The sequence below is a fragment of the Carassius gibelio genome, chromosome B10 (assembly GCF_023724105.1).
Source record: "Carassius gibelio isolate Cgi1373 ecotype wild population from Czech Republic chromosome B10, carGib1.2-hapl.c, whole genome shotgun sequence".
Lineage (NCBI taxonomy): Eukaryota > Metazoa > Chordata > Actinopteri > Cypriniformes > Cyprinidae > Carassius > Carassius gibelio.
In genome coordinates, this window is record NC_068405.1 from 22,490,956 (window position 1) to 22,513,990 (window position 23,035).

Below are 23,035 nucleotides of genomic sequence, written 5' to 3' on the forward strand. Positions count from 1 at the left end.
AATCCCGCTCCGAACTCCCGAACTGATTCAAATGATTTGCGATCCCCAAACTTATTCAAATGATTCGGGATTCTGCGCTGAACTCCCGAACTGACTCAAATGATTCGCGAACCCGCATATGTGCCAGTGTTTAAATGTCTGTACAGAAACAGAACTCTACTGTAATATCAAATTATATGTTTTAATTACTTTTCTCACTCGTTTTAAATAACAGTGTTTAGTTTCATCCAACTTCAGTTTATTTCCAGGTTTAAATTATGTCTGATTCACTTTTAAGAAATCTTTGACCAGACTACCATTACTTCATTTTGACTTCCCACCTTTAAAAGATTTGGTTACTTTTCATTCATAGACGCTAGCCTTTATTTGTGGACTCAATTTTAATAAAACCAGCAGAGATAATATGACTGTAGACTAGATTTGTTATTGTAGGATTATATAGATTTACATTTCAGATTTAAAATACAGCTAATTTGTAATAATACATGTGAAGTGATTCAGGGATGTTACAGTTTTTATCAAATGCTTACACATTAAATCTTTACTTACAGATTACAGATTCTGAAAGCTGTCACTCAAACAGAATTACACACCAAATCTGCAAAACCATGCACTTATTTATCAGCCATCGACTCAGTTTTCATAATATCACATTAGTTTTTAAAATACTTGATAAAAGGCACATCATTGAAAACAAATATAAACGAGTTCACATATCACACCTAAACACGCTTGGAAAACGTAATTAGAACTAGCAACTAAATTTGTTGAAAATGCCTATACCATATTTCGAGAACCCCAAACTGACTCAAATGATTCGCGATCCCGCTCCGAACTCCCGATATGACTCAAATGATTCGCGAACCCGCTACGAACTCCCGAACTAATTCAAATGATTTGCCATACCCAAACTTATTCAAATGACTCGCGATTCCGCTATGAACTCCCGAACTGATTAAAATGATTCGCGATCCCGCTCCGAACTCCCGAACCGATTCAAATAATTTGCGATACCCAAACTTATTCAAATGATTCGCGATTCCACTATGAACTCCCGAACTGATTAAAATGATTCGCGATCCCGCTCCGAACTCCCGAACTGATTCAAATGATTTGCGATCCCCAAACTTATTCAAATGATTCGCGATCCCGCTCCGAACTCCCGAACTGACTCAAATGATTCGCGATCCCGCTCCGAACTCCCGAACTGATTCAAATGATTTGCGATCCCCAAACTTATTCAAATGATTCGCGATCCCGCTCCGAACTCCCGAACTGATTCAAATGATTTGCGATCCCCAAACTTATTCAAATGATTCGCGATCCCGCTCCGAACTCCCGAACTGACTCAAATAATTCGCGAAGCATATGTGCCAGTGTTTAAATGTCTGTACAGAAACAGAACTCTACTGTAATATCAAATTATTTGTTTTAATTACTTGTCTCACTCGTTTTAAACAACAGCGTTTTGTTTCGTCCAACTTCAGTATATATCTATATATAAAATACTTAATAAATTTGTTCCACAAAACCTTATTTTTTTAAAGGAAAATACAATATTTATTTTTTTACTGACATACAATCAAAGCATTTGATTTAATTGTTATTATTAATATTGATATTATTATTATTTATGTTTTATTTTTCCAAAGTATTTCTTCCGGGCACACAAGAGAACCAATCAGAACCTCTGTTGTACGATTAAACTGCGCAGAATCCTGCGAAGGAGCCAATCACAGAGCCCAAAATGACGTTGACTATTTGTGTTGACCAATCAAGTAACGCCTTTCGAACTCAATCTACCAATGGCGTTTCGCGGCGCAGTGTGTATCGTCGTCGGTTAGAACGTTAGAAGGTTGAGCGAGAAGCAGACAGTGACAGATGAAGAGAAAGAGAGAGTGCGCGAGGAGCGTGAAGAAATGTCAAAATGGGAGAACAAATGATGATAAAAAGTAACAAGTAAGTGTCGCGGTTTTGGGGGGTTATTGTCAAGGTAAATGTGTCAGCGCTTGTCTTTGGAGCGAGGGGATGCAGCTGCAGAGGTGATGCGTGCTGTCTGTACGCGCGCGAGAACAGGAAGCGCCATAACGAGTCTGTGTTTTGCTGCATGTTCACATCTATGAGCCTGCTTGACATCTTATTAAATAACTATGCGATAAACACACCACCGGCTGGGTTTGTAGGTTGCCAGATTAGCCTTGTGTTGTTTACTGATCTGACGATTAAATATGAGTGCTTCTGGCTTGATCTGCTCTTATAACTTCACCAATCTCCATCCAAGTTCATAGCATTGAATGACATTTGTTCTGTGAATATATCTGATGTTGTCCGACTGCATGTAAACAATGGATTTACCAGATGTGCCCATGATGTCCTGACAGTCTGACAGCTGGGTCTTTGTTTATGCCTTCCCTGGTCATTAAAAAAAAATAATAAAATGCTTTAATTTTCTTTTCTTAGTTTACGTTTTGATAATTAGGCTTTATAACATCATTGAAATGTAGCTCAGACTCCTGGTTTTGTAGATTTCATCTCTTGCTTGTGTTAGGCATTTTGAGTGGGATTGTATTCATGTGCAATAAATAGTAAACAAAAGCCTAGTCAAAACAAGTGTGCTTAATTGAACAGATTGTGCACTTAAAATCTTAAAAGTATATTTCTAAAAACCGTACTTGCAGATAATATATTAATGATATTAAAGGCCACTTAGGTGCACTTAAAAAGAGGCACACACACACAACTGTTTCTGAACACTTTCAGAAATTTGACTTTTTAAATCATAGTGTAATAATGCAAAGTAGTTGCTTATAATATTTACTGTATTGTGTCTTCTGTTTAATGAAGTACATTCCAATTTCATTATTCCAAATAGATTTAAATGTGACAAGTGTCAAAATGACATATTTCAGGCTACAGTAAATACTTGTCAATACGTTCAGCAGTACACTTTAACCATATTTCAAAGACAATATTAGCAATCATGAAAATACATGTAAAGATTTACTGAAGTCTTACCTAGGTGTGTTAAAAACTTTCTAAAGTAAACTAATTGCACCTAATATAAATGTAAGCTATAATACATTTTCATTTAATCGCAAATAACACATTTCACTTAATTATTGTTTTAAATATTTTTGCGTGTATAAAAAAACTTTTTTGTTTTTGCAATTTATTTATTTAACATGAGCTCAAACATATGCATAGGTAAATAATTCTGAACGTAAATATTGTTGTAATTTTTTTGGATAGTTGGCTTATTGGTTAAATATTTGGGTTGGTAATTGGAATGATGCAGGTTTGAGCCCTAGTTAGTAAGTGTTTGCTTTTATGAAATAATTGTTGGTTTGATGTTGATCCCGTTATACTCTGTTAATTTTTTAAAACAGCGCTCACACACGGTCTCTGTCCACGGCTGTTTAAGCATGTCCACAGATGACAGCATCTCTGAGGACGTGTCCAGCTCTGTGGCCTTGAGCCACGATCAGATCAGTGCCAATGGCGGGAAGGAGAGCGAGGCGTCCATCGTCTCCTCTGAGGACAACGTGTCGGGTCTCCCCGAAGAGGAGCGCTCCGCGTCCCACCACGAGAGCTTCCTTCAGACCACAGAAGGGGAAAACGGACCCTCCTCCACATCAGCATGCAACATTTCCAACAAAATAAGGTCAGTTTTTTGGAGAACTTTGACTTTAAGACTGCATGACTTGGGGAATTAAATACATATGTGCTTTTATTATTATACATAAAAAAGGTTTTATTAATATTTTGATAAACATTGTGATTGAAATGTAAAGTGCATTTTGTTTAAATAAAGAGCTCCAGGTTTGTTATTAATGTTTGCAGCACAATTTGTGTGCTTTTAAAAAAAAATGTAATTAAGTGTGAGAATAAAATCAAGATGATTCTAATCTACAAGGTAAAAATATGAAGCAAAATAATAAATATTACTTTTGTAAAAAGGTTTCACAGTAAAATAAAAAAAATGCTTATTTAAACAAAATGTTATAATAATAGGTGTATGTTACAGTGCAACTGTACAAAGGCTATATATCTACATTTCTTAATAGAAATATTAGGAGCAAGCTTTTATTTTGGTTGAAAACTTCTGGGAGATTAAAAGCTAATCTTTTACTAAATGCAGATTTATATACTATTTCAATTAATCTCTGAGTCCTACTTGATATCATGTGTTGTTGCAATCAGAAAACCCTGCTTTTTCATTTTTGTCTACATGCTCATGAACATCCCACAATGCAGCTGGCTCCTGACATCACAAATTGGATCATTTAGAAGTTTCCTGAGGCCTGAAGTGGGCATAAAATTGAAAATTCACCGTATCTATTTAACACATGATTATTTGAGACATTATTAGTGATGCACTGAAATATAATTTTCACAAAACCAAAGTTTTTGTTAAGCTGAAAACTGAACCAAAAATAAGGTTTGTGATGTTTTTTCTTTACAAAGATGCTGTCGATAAGCTGTTTTAAATCCACAATAAGCCCTCCGGGTTGATGTGACTTATAATCAGTCTCTGTTGTGGTGTCACATGCTTTAGGAATCTGTGTCTTCGCACCGAGGAGGAGTTCAGCTCAGGGAGAAGTTTGCCCTTCATCAACCCCAGCTCCATAGAGACGCTCCGAGCCCTGGTCCAGGAGATCCAGAGCAGCGGCGAGACCGACCCTGAGATATGGAAGAACTGTGAGGTGCGCAGATGCCTGAGACCATGCTGTCCGTTCCCTCATGCCGTCACGGCCCAGGTTTCTGGGCCATCGTCTGGGGTCTCCCATAGGAGTCGAGCTGTGGAGAACATCCCACAATGCAGCTGATCCCTGACATCACAAATGAGATCATTTAGAAGTGTCTTGAGGGCTTTAAAGTTGGAATGAAATTTAAATTCACCCTGTCTATTTCTTTTAAGTAAATATTAATGTTGGTGCACTGTATATTTGATAGATTTTTTTTTTTTTTCAGATTAACTTTTAAAAGATATTATCTTTTTTTTTTTACTCCAATTTGTTGTTGAAATATAAATATTTAAATAGTTACAGTAATAAAAAGTTGTTATCATGACAGATTTACTCAAACATGCATTTAATAATGAAGACAACTGGTTAAATAAAAAATAATAAGGATGAATATTTGCATATATTTATCAAAATGCTCCACGACTCTAATTTAGTTTCCAGCTCTGTGGATATGCACCTGGATGTATTATAAAAATATATGTTATATGTTCATTATATGCTGAGATTGGCTATATGACAATCACATCTGTCAAGTTTACTAGCTGTGAAACTACTGGCCCATTTTTTTCTCTTACACACTGACAGTGTTTTTCTCTCATTCAAACAGGGCCGGTGGCTTAATCTCTTTCAGTTGGTGGAAAAGCAATATCAAGAGCAAATCCTTGCTCAACAGGAGCAGTACCAGTGCCAAATACAGGTATGTTTTCCTGAAGGAACCTGTCTGGACTCTTACCCAGTTACTGTTCATGTTGCAGAGAGTTATAGTGTTGTGCTTTGTATCTGATACAGTCAAGGTGCTTCATTGTGTTTAATCTGGTTGTGCCAGTCTAAAGCTTAAAACATACACTGTGCAATTAAGTGAATCCACATGCATCTACTTACACAAACTTGAAGTCAGGGGCAGGGCTGCGTGATTTGGGGAGATCTAAGTGCCATCCATCCATCCATCCATCCATCGCATTGCAATTGTGATGTAAAATGTGGTTTAATGAATTATTTTGGTCTGCTGTGATTCTCAAGCATAATGTGTGCTTTATTTGAATTGAAAGTGATATTTTATTACGATTTTCTTTGATAATTAATACAAAATAAGGTAATTGTGAAATTGGTAGTTAGATAACAAAAGAATATTACTTTTGTAACAATACTTTTTCACAGTAAAATAAAATAAAAAATGTAAATATTTAAAATATTAATGATATTAACGTTACATTTATTTGACAGCACAACCAGGGCTTGAAAATGAAAAGAAAATTCAGTCGGTTCACTCAGAGCAGAATCAATATTTGTACGTTTCTGTTCCTGCGTTCTTCTGAATTATTACGTTCCGAAACCGGTTCGGGTGGAAAAAATACAGGTTAATAACGTTATTTAAAAAAAAAAAAAATATTATGTGTCTATAATTTGCCTAATAATAATGTAAAGCACTTCGTTTCTATATGCAGGCTTTACAGTTCTTACCGTGTGCTAGCTCGTTGGTTTTCTTGGAAGGAGGACACCGACAGGGATCTCGGCAAATCATAACACTTGATTTATTAAACATGAAGAGGTGAACATTAGGAATTAGCAACATCTGATTACACAGTGTGCGTCATCTCTCTCTCTCTAGATTTTGGCCAAAAAAAAAATATCTATCAACACTTTAAAGACATCAAAGTTTTTTAAAGATATTGAAAAATATTTGCTACATTGTAAAAAAAAAAGGATGAAAGTGAAAAAACTAAAAAAAAAACTAAAGTTGCGGCATTGCATTTTATTAGCCCTATTACTTTACGAAATAATGAAGGCTAAAATGCCTGTAGTCTAAAGCAAAATGTTTACAAACATTATAAAAACAGCTATTAGTTTCTCTTGAAAACAAAGCTGAAGTTGAAGCTGATGCCTGCATCTCTCATCCGGCACGAGTCCAAATGTTTCCATGTTCCAGACGCATTTGGATGCTAAAATATTGTTTATTATATAGTGTTTGTACTTTTATCTACATAAAACATTATCCTTCACATCAGCTGTATTAGCACAGTGAGGCGCGGTCACTCGGAACGCAACATGTACAACGGAGCAGTCTAACTTTTTATTTGTTTTATTAACTCCATTTTATTTTGATAATTAACAGGTTTTAATAAAGCAAAATGATGTTGTGTCAGCGCGATGGTCATACCAAAGCTGGTTGATTATATAGAAGCAAGACATCATTCAAAGCTGTCAGCTTTTGCAAAATAATAAAAAATGTAAAGCTTTTGCAAAATAAAGAGAACTTCTCTCTGCAGTTTCGTTTTCCTTTTGGAAAATTTGGAAGGTGTCACAATGAACTGTAATTTAGCACACTTTTTCTTTCGTTTCATTAATCTGTCAATATGATTTAAGTGAAATATATTTAGTGTATATGCCTATATTCCTTTTTATGTAAGCCTGTAGGGGTTGGTTTTTCAGCTTTCTCCATTCACAGAAGTGCTGCAGGTGTGTGATCTGTTGAATTCATTTCACATTATCCTCAGATAAACTCTTAAGGGCGGTGCATTGCCATTGCGACTTGACTATGATGAGTTCACAGCTGAGCGGACATTTAACTCGTTGGCTTCAGCATCACATTTGCATATGCCATAATACTGGAATTCATGATTCATTGACAGCAAATTTCAAATATTAAATGGAACGATAAAATAACGTTATTAACCAGTTAATGGCCATTTCAAATTTTCGATTCGGTTCGGAACTATAAAATTTGATTTCGTTTCTGGTTCTGGTTCTGTTCCTGTCAAAATTTAGTTTGTTTCCGCTGTTTCTGTTTTCGCTCCTTGAACCGGTTCAGAGCCCTGAGCACAACTGTATAATTTCAATATCACGCATTTCTGCATTTAGAAATATATGTTTTTTTGTTTGCACAGAATTTTGCTAAGTAGTTTAGTTAAAATTTAGCAAACTTACTGTATAACACATCAGGTTTATATTCAGTAATGACTACTGCTACAGTGATGCATGTTAACTGTGCTTTCAATATATTGACCTCATGCTTGAATTTTGTACTTTTGTACAGCGTGTTTCGTCCTTAATCTGGGAGGAATTATTAATATGCAAACTAACTTTGCATATTAATATATTTAAACCTTGCATGATATCTTCCAGCTCATACAGGATGAAATTAAGGCATTAGTGCAGTTACAGAAGCACCAAATCAGCACACAGACTCACTCTCTGGAGCCCAGTAAGAACCCCAAGCCTCTAGAGGACCCGGTTGGGAACACCTTTACGTTGTCGGCCCCAGGACCTCTGTCGCCCCCCCAGCTCACCGTTCACCCTCAGGAGAGCTCGGAGGAGGGGATGGTTACTGTGCTGAGCAGCGGCTATGGGACTCTTTCAACCTGGGAGCATGGGTTAGGAACAGGGCGGCCCAGTTCCACAGAGGGGAGGGACGAGGCGCTGTGGTCCCCAAACCAGCAGGACGGGAGTCTCACACCATCACCTATACCTGACACAAGCCTTCTGGGCCAGAACCCGCTGAGAAGAACCAATGACAAGCTCCAGACCACTGAGACAGTTGCACTTGATGTGCTGACTGATAAACAGAGAGTAATAAGGTAGAGTTACAGATGTTACCATCGGTGTTATTTCAAAAACTGAAACACCGATGGAAGTAAATGAATGTGAACAAAAAACAAATGCATATTTGTCTAATTTCAAAGACTTAATGTATTTTGAAAATCTAAAAATAAAAGCTAATTCAAAATTGCCTTATCAGCTCACTGAAATAGTTTTAAGTTAAATTACTAAATTACTGTGCAGATACTGCCAATAATTTCAGATGGTTACGATTATTTTTTTCAATAGCTAAAAGCCAGTTTGGCTTATTAAATACCAAATAAACATCTTGTTTATGCATACTTTCCTTCTTTCTTGTTTGTTGATTAAAGATAATTAAAAAAAATCGGTAATCGGTATCGACCAGTTTGCTTGTAAAAAAATCGGTATCGGAATTGGCCATGAAAAATCATGATCGTGCATCCCTAACAAAAACTAATAAAAAATGGCAAAGCACGTAGAAGTATTACTAAAAGTATACTCAAATTAAAGTAATAGTACAGAAGCACTGAAATACCACTGTTATAATGAACTCAGTTGAATCACTTTTAACACATTAAGAGATCCAGCTGTTTTGTGTTGTTATATGTGGTGTAGTCAACCCCTGACCTCCTGGGCACAAAGACAAAAACACAGGCAGAGAAGGAGCCGACCCACACCAAACCGGACGGCACACGTGGAGCGGGACAGGAGCACAGCAGGAGCAGGATCTCCTAAGGAGCACACACATCACTTACTTGATGTAAGCACATACTAATATTGAAGGTTTTTTTAAATATTTTTTATCATGAACAGCAGGGATCTTTATATATATATATATATATATATATATATATATATATATATATGAACAAACCATGTTTTCTTTTTTTATATATATAAATTCAAGCAGTAAACTCTTTCAAATGTCATTCCATCTCTTCTGCTGTGAAATATATTATATAATATTTGTAAATTTAAATGCACAAAATGTCTGATTTATAATTGTTCCAAATATCTGTCATGTATCTTTTACTTCAACAACTAAAATGAGGTTTAAAAAAATCTTAAAGAAATATTTAATGGTATAAGACTCAGTACTTGAATCTTGATATTCTGAATACATTTTGGGTTTGTTTGTTTTATTGTAATGGTATTTATTGTTATGGATTAATGTCATTTAGTTTTTTTACTTGTTGGACCCCTATGGTACCTTGGTAGTGGCTAATTGGGATCCAGTTAAACAAATCTCGGATAAACTGTTTGAATTGTGCAATATTTGTGTTTCAGAGAGAAGATGAAGCATCACTGTTCAGCTTGGTACTGTGAATGTTTGTAGAAGCCTCTGTGTGCATTTAAAATTGCTTTCTGAGTATAATAACCTTTTGTCTCCTCAGCATGGATGCAGCACAGCCTCCACAAATCCATTGCCTCTAAAGAGAAGTGACAGTCTGGTGTCTGAAGCCTCAGGTAACACATTTCACTAAGCATCAAGCTCCGCTGTCTGTTCAACAGCACACAGGAGAGATGCAATGGTGATCGTATGATTTTTTTAGGGGGATTGTGAAGAGGTTTTGAATAGGGGCTTTAGAATGATGTAATTTCTGATTATTGTGTAATTGCTATGCACATATTACATATTACATATTACCTTTGATTTTCCAGGCCTGTCTTACTGGAAACTGGATGAGAGTGAGTTATACCGTCCTCTACCTGACAACTTTGAAAGTGCTTCCTTTGTCCGAATGGAGGTAAACGTTTATTCACTTAGTCTCTAGGAGATACTAACTAAAAAGCAGCAATGTTATTATCTTAGCTGCATCAAAACAATCATTTTTCACACTAATAAATCCTTAAACTTTGTATTTGTTTCTTATTCGTTCACTGACACTTTGCATTTCATGTAGAACTACAAGTTTTAAGTTTCAGTGTAGTATGATGTAGTGAGAATATGGAGCTCATACTCGAGGTGATCATGCTGACATTTATATAATGGACATTTAAAAAGCAAGATAAAATTCTGATTCTGAAATTATCCCAAAATATTTATGAGTAAGATGAGATTTAAATGCTTAGTTTCATGATCAAACTCGGTAATTGCAAAACATATAATGAACAAATGTTACGTTTCTCAAAAGCCTGATGGATCAAATTTACATTTACATTTATTCATTTAGCAGACACTTTTATCCAAAGCAACTTACAAATGAAGACAGTGGAAGCAATCAAAAACAACACAAAGAGCAATAATATATGTGCTATAACAAGTCTCTGTTAGGGTAACACAGTACACGTAGCATGGGCTTTTAAATAATATAATAAAGAAAAAGAAAACAAATTAAAAAAAAAAGAATAAAAAAAGAATAGAGCAAGCTAGTGTTAGAGGTCTTTACACATACACACACATACATACAATGGCATAATGAATGAAAATAAATAATAAATCATAATAAATAATAAATAAATCATAATAAATCATATTTGATGCTAATATTTGAACATGGTTTTTCTGAAAAATTATGTATGGATAATCAAGTAAACCCATGTTGCTTCAGTCCAGTTAGTGTTCACCTTGAAATATCACTAACAAAATAAAAGTTATTCTTACTCTATAAAATTCAGTAAAGATTTCACAGCAAAAAGTAATGTGTACCACAACCTGGTGTTTTTACAGTAATACTAAATTGATACAGTCATACTAAGCATCTACTTGATTAAAAGTATAAACTATTAGATGATATAAGTCTTGTTGTAGATTCTGCTCTACAGTTTTGATCATGTTGATTATTTAAAGGCCTTAAATTTGCATAGCAAATATGACAGAGCGCGCTTTATGGGGTTAAATAAAAACTGATGAATAAGTTGTTGTTCTGTTGCGCACAGACTCCAGATGAGAACCGTCTGTCCCTGCGGGAGATCTACCAGAGCAAAAGAGCAGATCCCAAAGCCCACGAATGGGACTCCTTAATCAACTCCTCCACCTCGTCTCCTCAGGTCAGAGCAGAACCAATTAACACAAGAATTAATTAAGGAGCAGGACGTCTCAACTGTTGCTCTCTCACCCAGGTGTTGACTCTGGACTCCACGGTGCATGTGAAGCACTCGGATCGTACGTCAGGCTTCACGTCACCGTCCCACTTCAGCAGTCCATCGGCGCAGGTCCGGGCCTGTCCCAGCAGCAGCGGAGCGCCCGTCAGTCCTGACTCTATGGCCCTGCGCAGCCACAGTGACACAGACTGCATGTCTAATGCCAGCAGTCTGTCTGCACAGCAGGGGCCTGACCGAGCAAACCAGGCCAACAGTGAGGATGAGGGCAGCCACACTGCCACGGTCACCGTACAGCCCAGAGGACCGTCTGCTCAGGACATGAACAGGCCTAACAGAAGCAGCCCTGAGAGGGGCTGTGGGAAAATGGAGCGGAAGACCTCACTGGAGGACCCAGTTGTTCTCTCGCTGTAAGAGTCGTGAAAACCCCCCAAAGTTAACATGCAATGACATTTACAACACATTAAAGTCAAAAACTATTTTGAAAAGCTTGGTCACAAAAATGCATAACAATCACACTGGTCATTTACTAATGATCATTAATGTTTTCCCTTCCCATATGTGACCCTGGAGCACAAAACTAGTTTTAAAGTTAAAAAAAATTCATGTTCCATGAAAATATTTGGTAAATTTCCCACTGTAAATATGTCAAAACTTTAGTTTTTATTTGTTATATGCATTGCTAATGATTTTATTTGGACAACTTTAAATGCGATTTTCTCAATATTTAGATTTTTTTGTACCCTCAGATAACAGATTTTCAAATAGTTCAAATATTGTCCTCCTAACAAACATATATCAATGGAGAGGTTATTTGTTCAGCTCTTGGATGATGTATAAATCTAAACTCCTAAAAACTGACACTTAAGACTGAAGGTTTTGTTGTCCTGGGAGACTTATGGGCTTTATGGGAAGGTTACAGCAGCAGACAGGTTTTTTTGGATATGGAAAAAGTGGACTATGACTATTAAAGATTCTTTAAAATCATTAATGCAAAATTTCATTTACAAGGCATTTAGTAGTTGCTTTTTAACTTCCTCACTATCCCAAATTTTTCTGTTTCAAATAAACACTGTTCTTTAGAACTTTTTGTTCATCAAAGAATCCTAAAAAAAAGAAATGTTTCACTGTTTGCACAAAACTATAAATAAGCAGAGCTGTTCTCAACATTAATAATAAACCGAAATGTTTCTTGAGCATCAAATCAGCATATTAGAATGATTTATGAAGGACCATGTGACACTGAAGACATGCTAAAAATTCAGCTTTGATCACAGAAATAAATGACATTTTTTAAATATATTAGAATAAAAAAAAAAAAAAAACAGTTATTTTAAATTGTAACAGTATTTCACAGTATTATCAAATAAATGCAGCCTTGGAGAGCAGAAGAAACTTCTTTCAAAAAGTTAAAAATCATATGGCCCCGAAACTTTTAAACTGGAGTGTAGCTGAAGATCCTGACTGATCATATTTTAGTGCTTTACTGAACCAATGCTATTTGGTATATCCACATATCTGATGTTCTAGTGCTACCACACTAACTTATGGTTTGTCTAATCTTTCTAGACTGAGACTAAACCTGAGAGAGAAACATGCCCGTCACATAGCAGATCTCAGAGCGTACTACGAGGCTGAGCTCAGTGCCCTGAAGGAGAAACTAGATCTGGTGAATTTGCCTCTTGACATGGAGAAAAGCAACCAAATCTTGCTTGAGAGGTGAGAAACAATCAACATGAGTTCATACTGTTTCAGATTGCATTATGAAATTCAATAAGAAAAGAACAATATATTGTCAAAAATAAATACATCCAAAATGTAGATGAGTTTTTGGTTCATAAAAATTCAGATATATTTAGCATTGCTTCACTTGCTCAGCAATGGATCCTCTGCAGTGAATGGGTGCCGTTAAAATGAGAGTCCGAACAGCTGATAAAAACATCACAATAATCCACACCACACCAGTCATCAGTTAATATCTTGTAAAGTAAAAAGCTATGTGTTTGTAGTCCATCAAGATGACATTTTAACCCGAAACTGTCTCTTTCTTCTGGCCAAATACGAGTTCATAATCCATAATGTTGCAGTTCCTCCAGTAAAAAAGTCCATCTCTTGTAGTCCTCTCACATCAAAACCCACCCACATATTTACACCAGTGCTTGATCTGGGTATGTTTCTCGCCGGAATCAAACAAGATGCCACTAGAAAAAGCTATATCATGGATATGGGACTTGTATGTTAGTCTGAATAATGTCTTAATGATAAATGTATTTCTTACAAACATGCAGCTTTTGGCTTCACAGTATTAATTGACACACTGGAGTTGTGTGGATTACTTTTGGATTATTGTGATGTTTTTATCTCATCAGTTGTTTTTTAACATTAAGTCGAGAATGTTTATATTCTGGTTAATGAACAATACTTTTTGTTAGCTATGTCTAAGAAGTAATAATTAAAAAACAATTAACTCCACTCTAACATTTTTGCATATCTTAACGTGTTGAACCAGATCGCGAGTGTACTTCGTAATATCCAGTAGCTGTAATGTGGTGTAATATTGATATATGTTTGGCTCTGTCTTCAGCCTGTTGTTTGTCTCTGTGCTGGCGTCTGGTGTGTGTCTGGTGTTTACCACACGATAAACACTCTGTCATCGGCGGAGTCCGGTGAACTCTGACTGATTGTGTCTTTGATCATCGTTTGGCAGATGTCAGCACCTGGAACGAGCGTTAACGGAGGCGAGCACACGCATCCGAGAGCTGGAGATCAAAAACCAACTCTTGCAGAGACAGCTGGTATGAGTCACCGCCTCCACCTAAAACAGGAAATACATGAGGGGCAACTCGGCTTGTAGGGAGCAAAATGTTATCAATTATATACAAGCACTTTAAAGGGGTTATGTCACTGAGACAGGGTTTTGTACTTTGTAAACACTTCACCTGCACAACTCCACAACTCCGGAACGTTTACCTTTGGAAAGGTTACTTACAGCCTCCTAGAAACTGTATAGCAATGACCTAGCAACCACAGAATCCTCTTGAAACACCCTAGCAACCACTTAGAACATCCTAGCAACCTCTAGCTCAACATCTATTCAGTAATTAGTGTGAAGAATATCAGGATAAGTTTGTATGGAAGTTGAAAGGTATTTTTAAAAGATAATTATGGCTTTTATATCATAATTGTTATTGTTTAAACAACTATTTTGTTATTTTTATGACTTTTTATCTCATAATTTTCTACTTTAGTTAGTTGTAGTTGCAATTTTTTTTTTGTCATAATTTTGTCCTTATCTCAATGTTGACCATAATAATAATAATAATAATATACTTACAACTTTATAATGTGGGAATATGACTTAGTATCTCATTTCATTATCATCTCATAATTTTTACTTTTAACTTTCATCTTTTTTAATGTAATAATGACATTTTATTTCATAATTATAATTTTCCAAAGCATTTTTTTGTCATAAATGCCCTTCGCATTTAGGTTAGCTAATCATAACAGGGCATTTTTGTGTGTGTGTGTGTGTGTGTGTGTATATATATATATATAGTCTTAAAGGTACAGTAGCAGAAGCAACAGAGTAAATATAGTTTTCTTAATATGTTCTGCTCTAAAACTGTATTATTATTATAATATTTTAGTTATTTAATATTGGAGACATTTGTACACTTATAATTATCATTGATTAAAGGTGTTAATTCAAGGATTGGCACCTGACCTGCAACCTCGGAAATCTTAAATCTTAAAAATAACTTTCAATCATAATAGTGATCATAAATGACTGGAAGCATGGTTGAAACACTATGTTAACCTGAAGTTTGTGTTTGTGTTTGTTGTCCAGTCTGAATGGCCAGAGCGATACGACGCGGCCAGCTCCACTGTCCAGTCTCTGCAGCAGCGGTTAGAAGAGACCAAACACAGCAGCCGTGAGAAAGACGCCACCGTGACCAAACTGAAGAACCGCCTGCATCAGCTGGAGGAGGCCGTGCAGAACGCCTGCAAGGAGGTGGATGAGAAAGAGGCCCGCATGAAGAAAGAACACAAGATGCTACAGGATGTGAGATGAGCAGAATCCTTTAAGCTTCCCTTATGCTGTTTATATTTGACCATAAAAGTTCAGTGTGATGATGCGTTGATTTTTTGCAGCTCCTCCACGAGTATGATTCACTGAGAAGGGAGCATGAGGGAGCCAAGGTGAGAGCTGTTTTTATCTGACATCATGATACTAATAGTACATAGAAGTGCACAAACTATTCAGCGGTTTCTTTCCTAACAGGACAAGTTGGCCTCGACTGAAAATAAGCTCTTTGATGCCAATGAACAGACATCAGAACTGAAAAGGTAGTCAGATTTCTTCAATCCAAATCTGCAATTAATGTCATTATTTCAACTATTGTATTACACTAAAATGTATAATTATAGCTAAATTTTATAAATGTAATATTTAACCATTTAAGTTCATATTTAACAATTGTATTTAATTGTTAAATGTTATGGTGTAATTGTTAAATCAAATATTTAGCACATATATTAATGAAGAATCGGCATTTGATAACATTTGTTAATGCATTTACTAACATGAACTAACAATAAATATTTTGAAATGAAACACCAATGACTGATGAATTATATCAGTTAACCTGTGTTAATGTTAGTTAATATAATGTTAAATATTCATGTTAATTCTTAGTGCACTGATAAATGTTAACAGAAACAACAATTGATTTCATAATGTATTAGTAAATGTTGAACTTAAAATTAACTTGAATTAATAAGTGCTGAATAACTATTGTTCCTTATAACTAATATAGTTAAATAATGTTAACAAATGAAACCTTATTGTAAAGTGTTACCCGTCATATTATAAAATAAAGTTTAGGAAGTTTATAAAAAATGTAAGTCATATTTGTTTTGAAATGTACATAATTATAACAATCATAATTACTGATATAAATGAAATTATATTAATTTGTAATTGCTTTTGTTTGTTAATGCATATAAAATATTTGTAACACGGGTGCTATAATTATATGGTATATGATATCCTTTTCTGTACTAACTCAATGTGTTTTTATTTCTGAATTTCTCTTTGGTTTTGTAGAGTCATCTCTAAGCTAGAAGCTCAAGTCCGACAGCTACAGCACGAAAATCTGGCTAAAACACGTCAATCTCTCCACAGCCACTCACAACCATCTGGAGCAGGGTACAAAACACACACCACATTCTCTTCACAGGTCTAAAACACAGCTTTTAGTGTTTTACAACAGTGAATATGAACTGAACACACTTATTTAGCAGTTATTGATTCATGGACCGATGCTAGTGTGCAGCTCTTCTATTAGAAAAAAATCCAACTGCATTTTGAATCCCTGAAATGCTTTTATTCCAAGCTGAAACTCACAAATCGAATCATTCCAGTTTGTTCCACCACCCTGATCTTCTGCTCTCACCGAGTAAAAGGCAGCGAGATGCTGATGTCGGGGTGAGGACCGGCGCTGGTTTCAGAGGTGAACAGACATCTGGAGCCAGAGGGTACTGCTCTTCACAATATTCATTTCGTTATCATTCTATGGTGCATTCATTTGGAGAACTTGAACTATTCTCTGTCAACAGACGGCTGCCTTCACCAGAGAGAGGATCGACTCCGGGTCCTTCTGAAGAGCCGAGGAAGAGGGATGTTCCTCTGACCCCAATGATGAAGGCCCTGATCCAGATGGAGGACACCAAAGCCACTGAGGGCCGAGCGCTATCCAGGAACGGCTGTGGTTCCTCTAGTATGTCACAAAACGAATGGGTGCCGTCAGAATGAGAGTCTAACAACCAGTCCATCAGTTAACGTCCTGTGCAGTAAAAAGCTGGATGTTTCTAAGAAACAAATCCTTGATTTCAGTATTTTAACTTGAGACTATTGCTCCTGGCTAAAATATGAGTCCTCCAGTGAAAAGTCATCTTGTTTTAAATCAGGAGAGAAATATACACATCAAGCACAGTTTACAAGCAAAAACAGTCTAAAACAGTAAAAAAAAAAGTGTGTGGGTGGATTTGAATGTGAGGGGACATGGCAGGGGATTTTTTAATTGATATTATTTATTATGGAGTCATTTTGACAAGAAGCTTTTCACTTCACAAGAAGTTAATTAAAGGACAGGAGGGGTGTGGAGCCTCTGTGAACAAGGGATTTGATAAAAAAAAATCTTGCATGTCCCAAACTTTTGAACCAGAGTGTGTGTCTGTGTGTGTGTGTGTACATATATGTATATGTACACAGTGCCTTGTGAAAGTATTCATAACCCTTAATTTTTTCACATTTTATGTTCCTGCCTTATGAAAAACTGCTTTTAAATGACTTCTCTTCCATATCACTATGTGTTTTAGGGTTGGCTAGGAGAAGGCCTACGGTGGGTTTTGTGGAGAGCTCTGTGAGGGACGCTGTGGAGGAGCGGAGCGGAGCCGTGCTGAGGGCCCAGAGGAGTCTCTCTCCAGAGGGTCACAGGTCATCATCTCTGCCCCCCAGAACACAGAGAGCCGTTCCTCTCGCCACACCCAGTGAGTGACCCAAAGCTTTAGCATTCGAGCATTTGATGCATTTTCAAAATAGCTGATAAAAGTCCATCTTTACTGATTGAATGTGTTTTTTATTTTAGCAAAGAGAGACACATTACTCGTGCCTCTCTCAGCCAAGTCCAGTCCTAAGCGCTGTCCGACTGAGAACTTCTCCACCGCGTTGGGTCACCCTCTTCCATCCCAAGAGCACATGCAGAGCAGGTAACAATTCTGTCCTGCTAACTGACTCACTTGCCTTCCACATGGATCAGCTGTCAGTAAATAATATCTTGTATATGCCTTGTTTTTTAGGTTTGATGTTTTTGATCGAAATGGCGTCAGCGCCTCTTTACCGTCCCATCCGAGTCCAAGGAGGAGGTTACAGTTTAAGGCTTCTGATAGACCGGAAGGTATGATTGCTTTTGTCAGGTTTAACTATCACACAGTGACAGTCCTAGAAGAAGAGACAGTGACAACTGTTTATGGTGCATGCTCATATATATGTGTATGTGTGCGTGCGTGTGTGCGTGTATATATATATATATATATATATGTATGTATTTATATTACACTTTTCTACAATTAATCAAATTAGTTACGTTACTACCGTAGATTTATATATTATATAGTAGTTTTGTATGTATTTCTTTTATAAACTTTATGCTGTTTTAGCATTGAAAATATTAAATCTCTTTTATTAAATATGACTTACATTATGTGTGTGTAAATTGTAATAATACTTATTTAATAATATTATATATTTTTTGATAAAATAAATACAGCCCTTGTGTACATAAGAGACTTCTTTCAAAAACATTTATAAATCTTACTGACTCCAAAATGTAACACTAGTGTATATAGTTAAATTTACCTAAAAAAAAGAACTAGTCATTTGCTACCCTTTAACCCTGTTAGCAGTGGAATTTCCTCAGGAAGCATAAGTGTTGTGTGAACTTCCTCCTCAGTGAAGCCTCAGTGCATCATGGGCTCGTCTGAGCCTGCAGAGAGCAGTGAGTCTGAGGAGCCTGCGGTCGGACCCAGCTGGGACCAACAGGAAGCTGCCGGTGAAGAGACGACCCTCTCCTTTCAGCCTCGCATTCAGTCACTAGCTGACGCAGAGCGCCTCTTTGATGAGCTCACACAGGAAAAGCAGCAGGTGATTGTGGGATATTTCCTGTTATGACATGTGTAATTCTGATTGGTCGATCGTTGCATTCTAAGATCAAATGCTGTAAAAATATTTAGTATATATTATATAATATATAAATATTTAATATTTATTTCATTGTTGCTTCATGTTAGTTAATGCATTAATAAATTTTTACAAATGAGACTTTATTTATTTTTTTAAATTACCCTTATAATGATGCAAAACCAGTTAATAATTTACTGTAGTAAACTAGTTAATGTAGTAAAAACTGTACGAAGTATTTACGTATTTTTTAAATGTACAGTTAAGAAACCTGTGAAAATTAATTATTAAAATGGCAACTTTGAAAGTCAATGAACAAAAACACTGAAATATGACAGTCTTCAACTGTTTAAATATTACATGTTTAAAAAAATATATATAATTTATGCATTCAAATTTTAAACACACACACACACACACAGTCTTTCTGCAAGAATTTATTTGTAAAATATATAAAATGTTACCCTGGACCACAAAACCAGTCATAAGGGTCAATTTTCGAAACTGAGTTTTGTAAATCATCTGAAAGCTGAATAAATAGGACAATATCTGACAGAGATACAACTATTTGAAAATCTAGAATCTGAGGGTGCAAATAAATCAAAATATTAAGAAAATCGCCTTTAAAGTTCTTAGCAATGCATATTACTAATCAAAAATTCAGTTGTGATATATTTACAGTAGGAAATTTACAAAATATCTTCATGGAACATGATCTTTACTTTATATCCTAATGATTTTTGGCATAAAAGAAAAATATAATTTTGACTCATACAATATGTTTATACAAATATACCACAGCGACTTATCACATATATGTGTGTGTGTGTGTGTGTGTGTGTGTGTAAATAATACTTTTAGCAATTTCTAAAACCCATGATTTATTTCTAGATCATTTGTGTTCATTCATTATTTCGATTCTGGCCATAAACATGCTATAGTCATTGTGAAACTCTGAAAGCTCATGGAAGGCATGTCACAACACCCCATGAGTATTTGGACAGCATGTGACTCGCTCACGACTTGTGCTGGTCTATCAATGGCAGCACATGTTTCTGCTGTGACCTCAGCAGCATTACACATTACATAACTTGACTTTATAGCGCTGCTGGTTAATCACGTCTATTTTTAGCAAAGGCTTCCCTTTTCCTATTCATGCTGAGGAGTGCTAATACCTGTTGTTTAATCTCGGCTGTTTCCATCCAGCAATTTGCTAAAAGCTGTGACGCTTTCACACAATATTTATTTATTTTCCACAGATTGAGGCGGCACTGAGCCGGATTCCAGGAGCCGGGGCCCGGGTCACGTTGCAGACCAGGCTCGACGAGGTGGGAACACAATCACTTTCCATTCACATGCATACAGAATAAGGCTAAGCCAAAAAAAAAAAATCATTTAGTTAATTAATTAGTTTTTTAATATGTGGTCGATTATCAATATGATTATTGATTCTCGATTTATATTTAACACAAGATTTGATTAACATGAATCTTATCATTAGTCTTCCCCACTAGATGTCACCCTCTCGTTTAGCTTACGTGATGTTACAACGGAAAGCCTGTCATTCATTCATTGCTTAACATGGCGGAGATATCATTGACACGAACAAAGCAATATTGCGTGATTTTCAATGCAGAGGTGTAATGCTGTAGTAATACTACAAGTCTGTGGAAGCATTTGACATCATGCATATGGCGCTATGAGTTCTGCAATATATGACGACACAAACACAGCTGCTCTGAGATTCCCTTCATTAGCATTTTACTGTTTAATTTGAGAACAATTAACATATCACATACACAGCAGCTGCAAATTCTTGACAGCAACCCGTCAAAATAAATTTTGTTTTAACTTGAAGAAACTGTGACAGAAATATATTACTGTTGTGCAGTAGAATGTAAGATTCATTGTTATAACAATACTGATACTAAAAATAATAAATACTAATAAACTTTATTTTTAAAGAAATAATGTTTGCCAAAAATAAAAATTAAGAATAAGTTACATTAATGTTGTATATTTCCCAGTAAAAAATTAGAACATTATATATATATATATATATATATATATATATATATATATATATAGATAGATAGATAGATAGATAGATAGATAGATAGATATAATTTTTTCTGGTAAAAATTTAGAAAATTATAGAAATTTTTCCTCCAACCTCGCCCCTTGATAGCGCAATGCTCTTTAAATGTAATTATCTATTAAATGCACTGCGAAATACATAGCAAGCAATATATATTAAATATAATAAAAATATTAGATCATGATATGAGAAATTATATTTCAGTATACTGCATATTACAGTTTAAGCTGACATTTCTTAAACCCATGGTATATATTATGATATATTTACTTTTTGCTGGGAATTCATCCCCAGAGTGTTGCATAAACATGCTGATGCTTATTGTTGTTAATCCAGTAGCACTTTACAAATTAAAGGCTCTACATCTAATTTGAGAATTGTTTAATTTTTTTTAAAAGATGATTATGCATAACAAAAGACATCAGTAGAAAATCAGATGCATAACATTATAAACTTTATGGTTTTAGGTGACACTGGAGAATCGCCTAGAAAAGGTGAACCGCGACCTCGGGTTCATCCGAATGACACTGAAACGATTCAACATCTTGAGATCTTCTGCCAACGTATAGCCAACAGCTGCTTTGAGCTGTCATGAATTATGATCTTTACCCTGGACCATATGAATTCATATAATAATGGAACAGTTGTTCCACTGTACAGACTCTGATATGTACATATTTCTACTTTTATTACTGTAGGAATCTATTTTGTATGTTTTATTACATGGTGAACATGCTATAAAGTATATTTTAATAATGCCTAGATTTGTAAAAACATTTACTTTTTTTAATGTCACAGAAATATGGGAAATTGTATGCTCGACTCGATATTTTTTATTTGCTTTGTTTGCCGCTGATTTAAATGAATGGCAAAATGTCAGTCCTGCAGGGCAGCTCATTTGCATATGTTTCCATTCCACTGTGTGTCTTATGACTCTTAATTTAAATGACACTTGAAAAGGTTTATAATTCGCTCAAATATCAGGCTTTCACTGTCTGTGGCCTGTTCATTAAATTACATCATAACATTTCCTGTGCCATACATGAGCAGAGAATGATAGCACATATTTGATAATAAGATAAGTAGAATTAAATTGCCTCGTCGAAATCATCTCATGCAACAAACACAAACCCAAACCAGCAGCGACTGTTTACACATGATTATCAAAGCTAGACCTCTGACATTTTTCCAGTGCAGCACAGGATGTACTGCTTACTTTGATGCATGAAATTTGAAGTATGCTCTTCTCTGCTTTTCCATTGTTAGCTGTTGACTATTCAGGGTTTTTTTTCCCTGTAGCTCATGAAATCTATTTAACTGTTGCACAAAATGTTCCACAATTAAAACTGCATACTGAATCATGTGTTTGAGTCATTATGATTTGATGACATCTGGAATATGTTAGACTCTTGGCGCTGTTTGCCCAAAACATTCATTAAATGAGCTTGACGTGTTTGTGTTCCTCAGAACTATTTGAGTGTTTAAGGCATAATTCGACCAAAAAAGGAAAATTCATTTCTGGATGTATGTAAACAAAGAAGCGTGTGTGTTGTGATCCTGCCAGATTCGTACGTGCAAAAGCCTAAATGATTTTGAGCTTTTGTGGAAGGCATGATATTCAGTAATTATCAACTTTGAAGATATAGTAAAAATAATGACTTTGAATTTAAGTGACAACACTTAAAAAACATATATATGTATATGTGTCAAAGTGGACTATAAAAAATATATATTTTTAATAATAAAAAATATTATTTAATGTTATCTTTCTATTCTTAGATGTGTACTGTAGGGATAGTTTTCTGAAAATGAAAATTCTGTCGTAATTTACAAACCCTCAAGTTGTAA

The 23,035-nt window shown here is 35.5% G+C and overlaps 1 protein-coding gene across 1 annotated transcript; it reads left to right on the plus strand.

Moving 5' to 3' along the window:
- The first annotated feature begins 1,813 nt into the window (after positions 1-1,813).
- Positions 1,814-22,545, plus strand: LOC127966607 (M-phase phosphoprotein 9-like). Its single transcript, XM_052567714.1, has 24 exons — positions 1,814-1,959; positions 3,387-3,661; positions 4,556-4,703; positions 5,353-5,442; positions 7,869-8,320; positions 8,919-9,063; positions 9,698-9,770; positions 9,966-10,051; positions 11,184-11,294; positions 11,367-11,755; positions 12,915-13,064; positions 14,053-14,140; positions 15,196-15,411; positions 15,501-15,548; positions 15,631-15,695; positions 16,456-16,557; positions 16,773-16,886; positions 16,968-17,128; positions 17,730-17,900; positions 17,999-18,119; positions 18,210-18,307; positions 18,863-19,053; positions 20,349-20,417; positions 21,655-22,545. Exons 2-24 carry the CDS (start codon positions 3,423-3,425, stop codon positions 21,754-21,756), a joined length of 3,429 nt encoding a protein of 1,142 aa, XP_052423674.1. The 5' UTR covers positions 1,814-1,959; positions 3,387-3,422; the 3' UTR covers positions 21,757-22,545.
- The last annotated feature ends 490 nt before the right edge of the window (positions 22,546-23,035 follow it).

Excerpts from the sequence above, each read along its gene's own strand:
- LOC127966607 (XM_052567714.1), top strand. The coding sequence starts at position 3,423 with ATGTCCACAGATGACAGCATCTCTGAGGACGTGTCCAGCTCTGTGGCC. Across the intron at positions 3,662-4,555 it reads AACATTTCCAACAAAATAAG|GAATCTGTGTCTTCGCACCG; the intron begins GTCAGTTTTTTG and ends CACATGCTTTAG. Across the intron at positions 16,887-16,967 it reads CAGACATCTGGAGCCAGAGG|ACGGCTGCCTTCACCAGAGA; the intron begins GTACTGCTCTTC and ends CTCTGTCAACAG.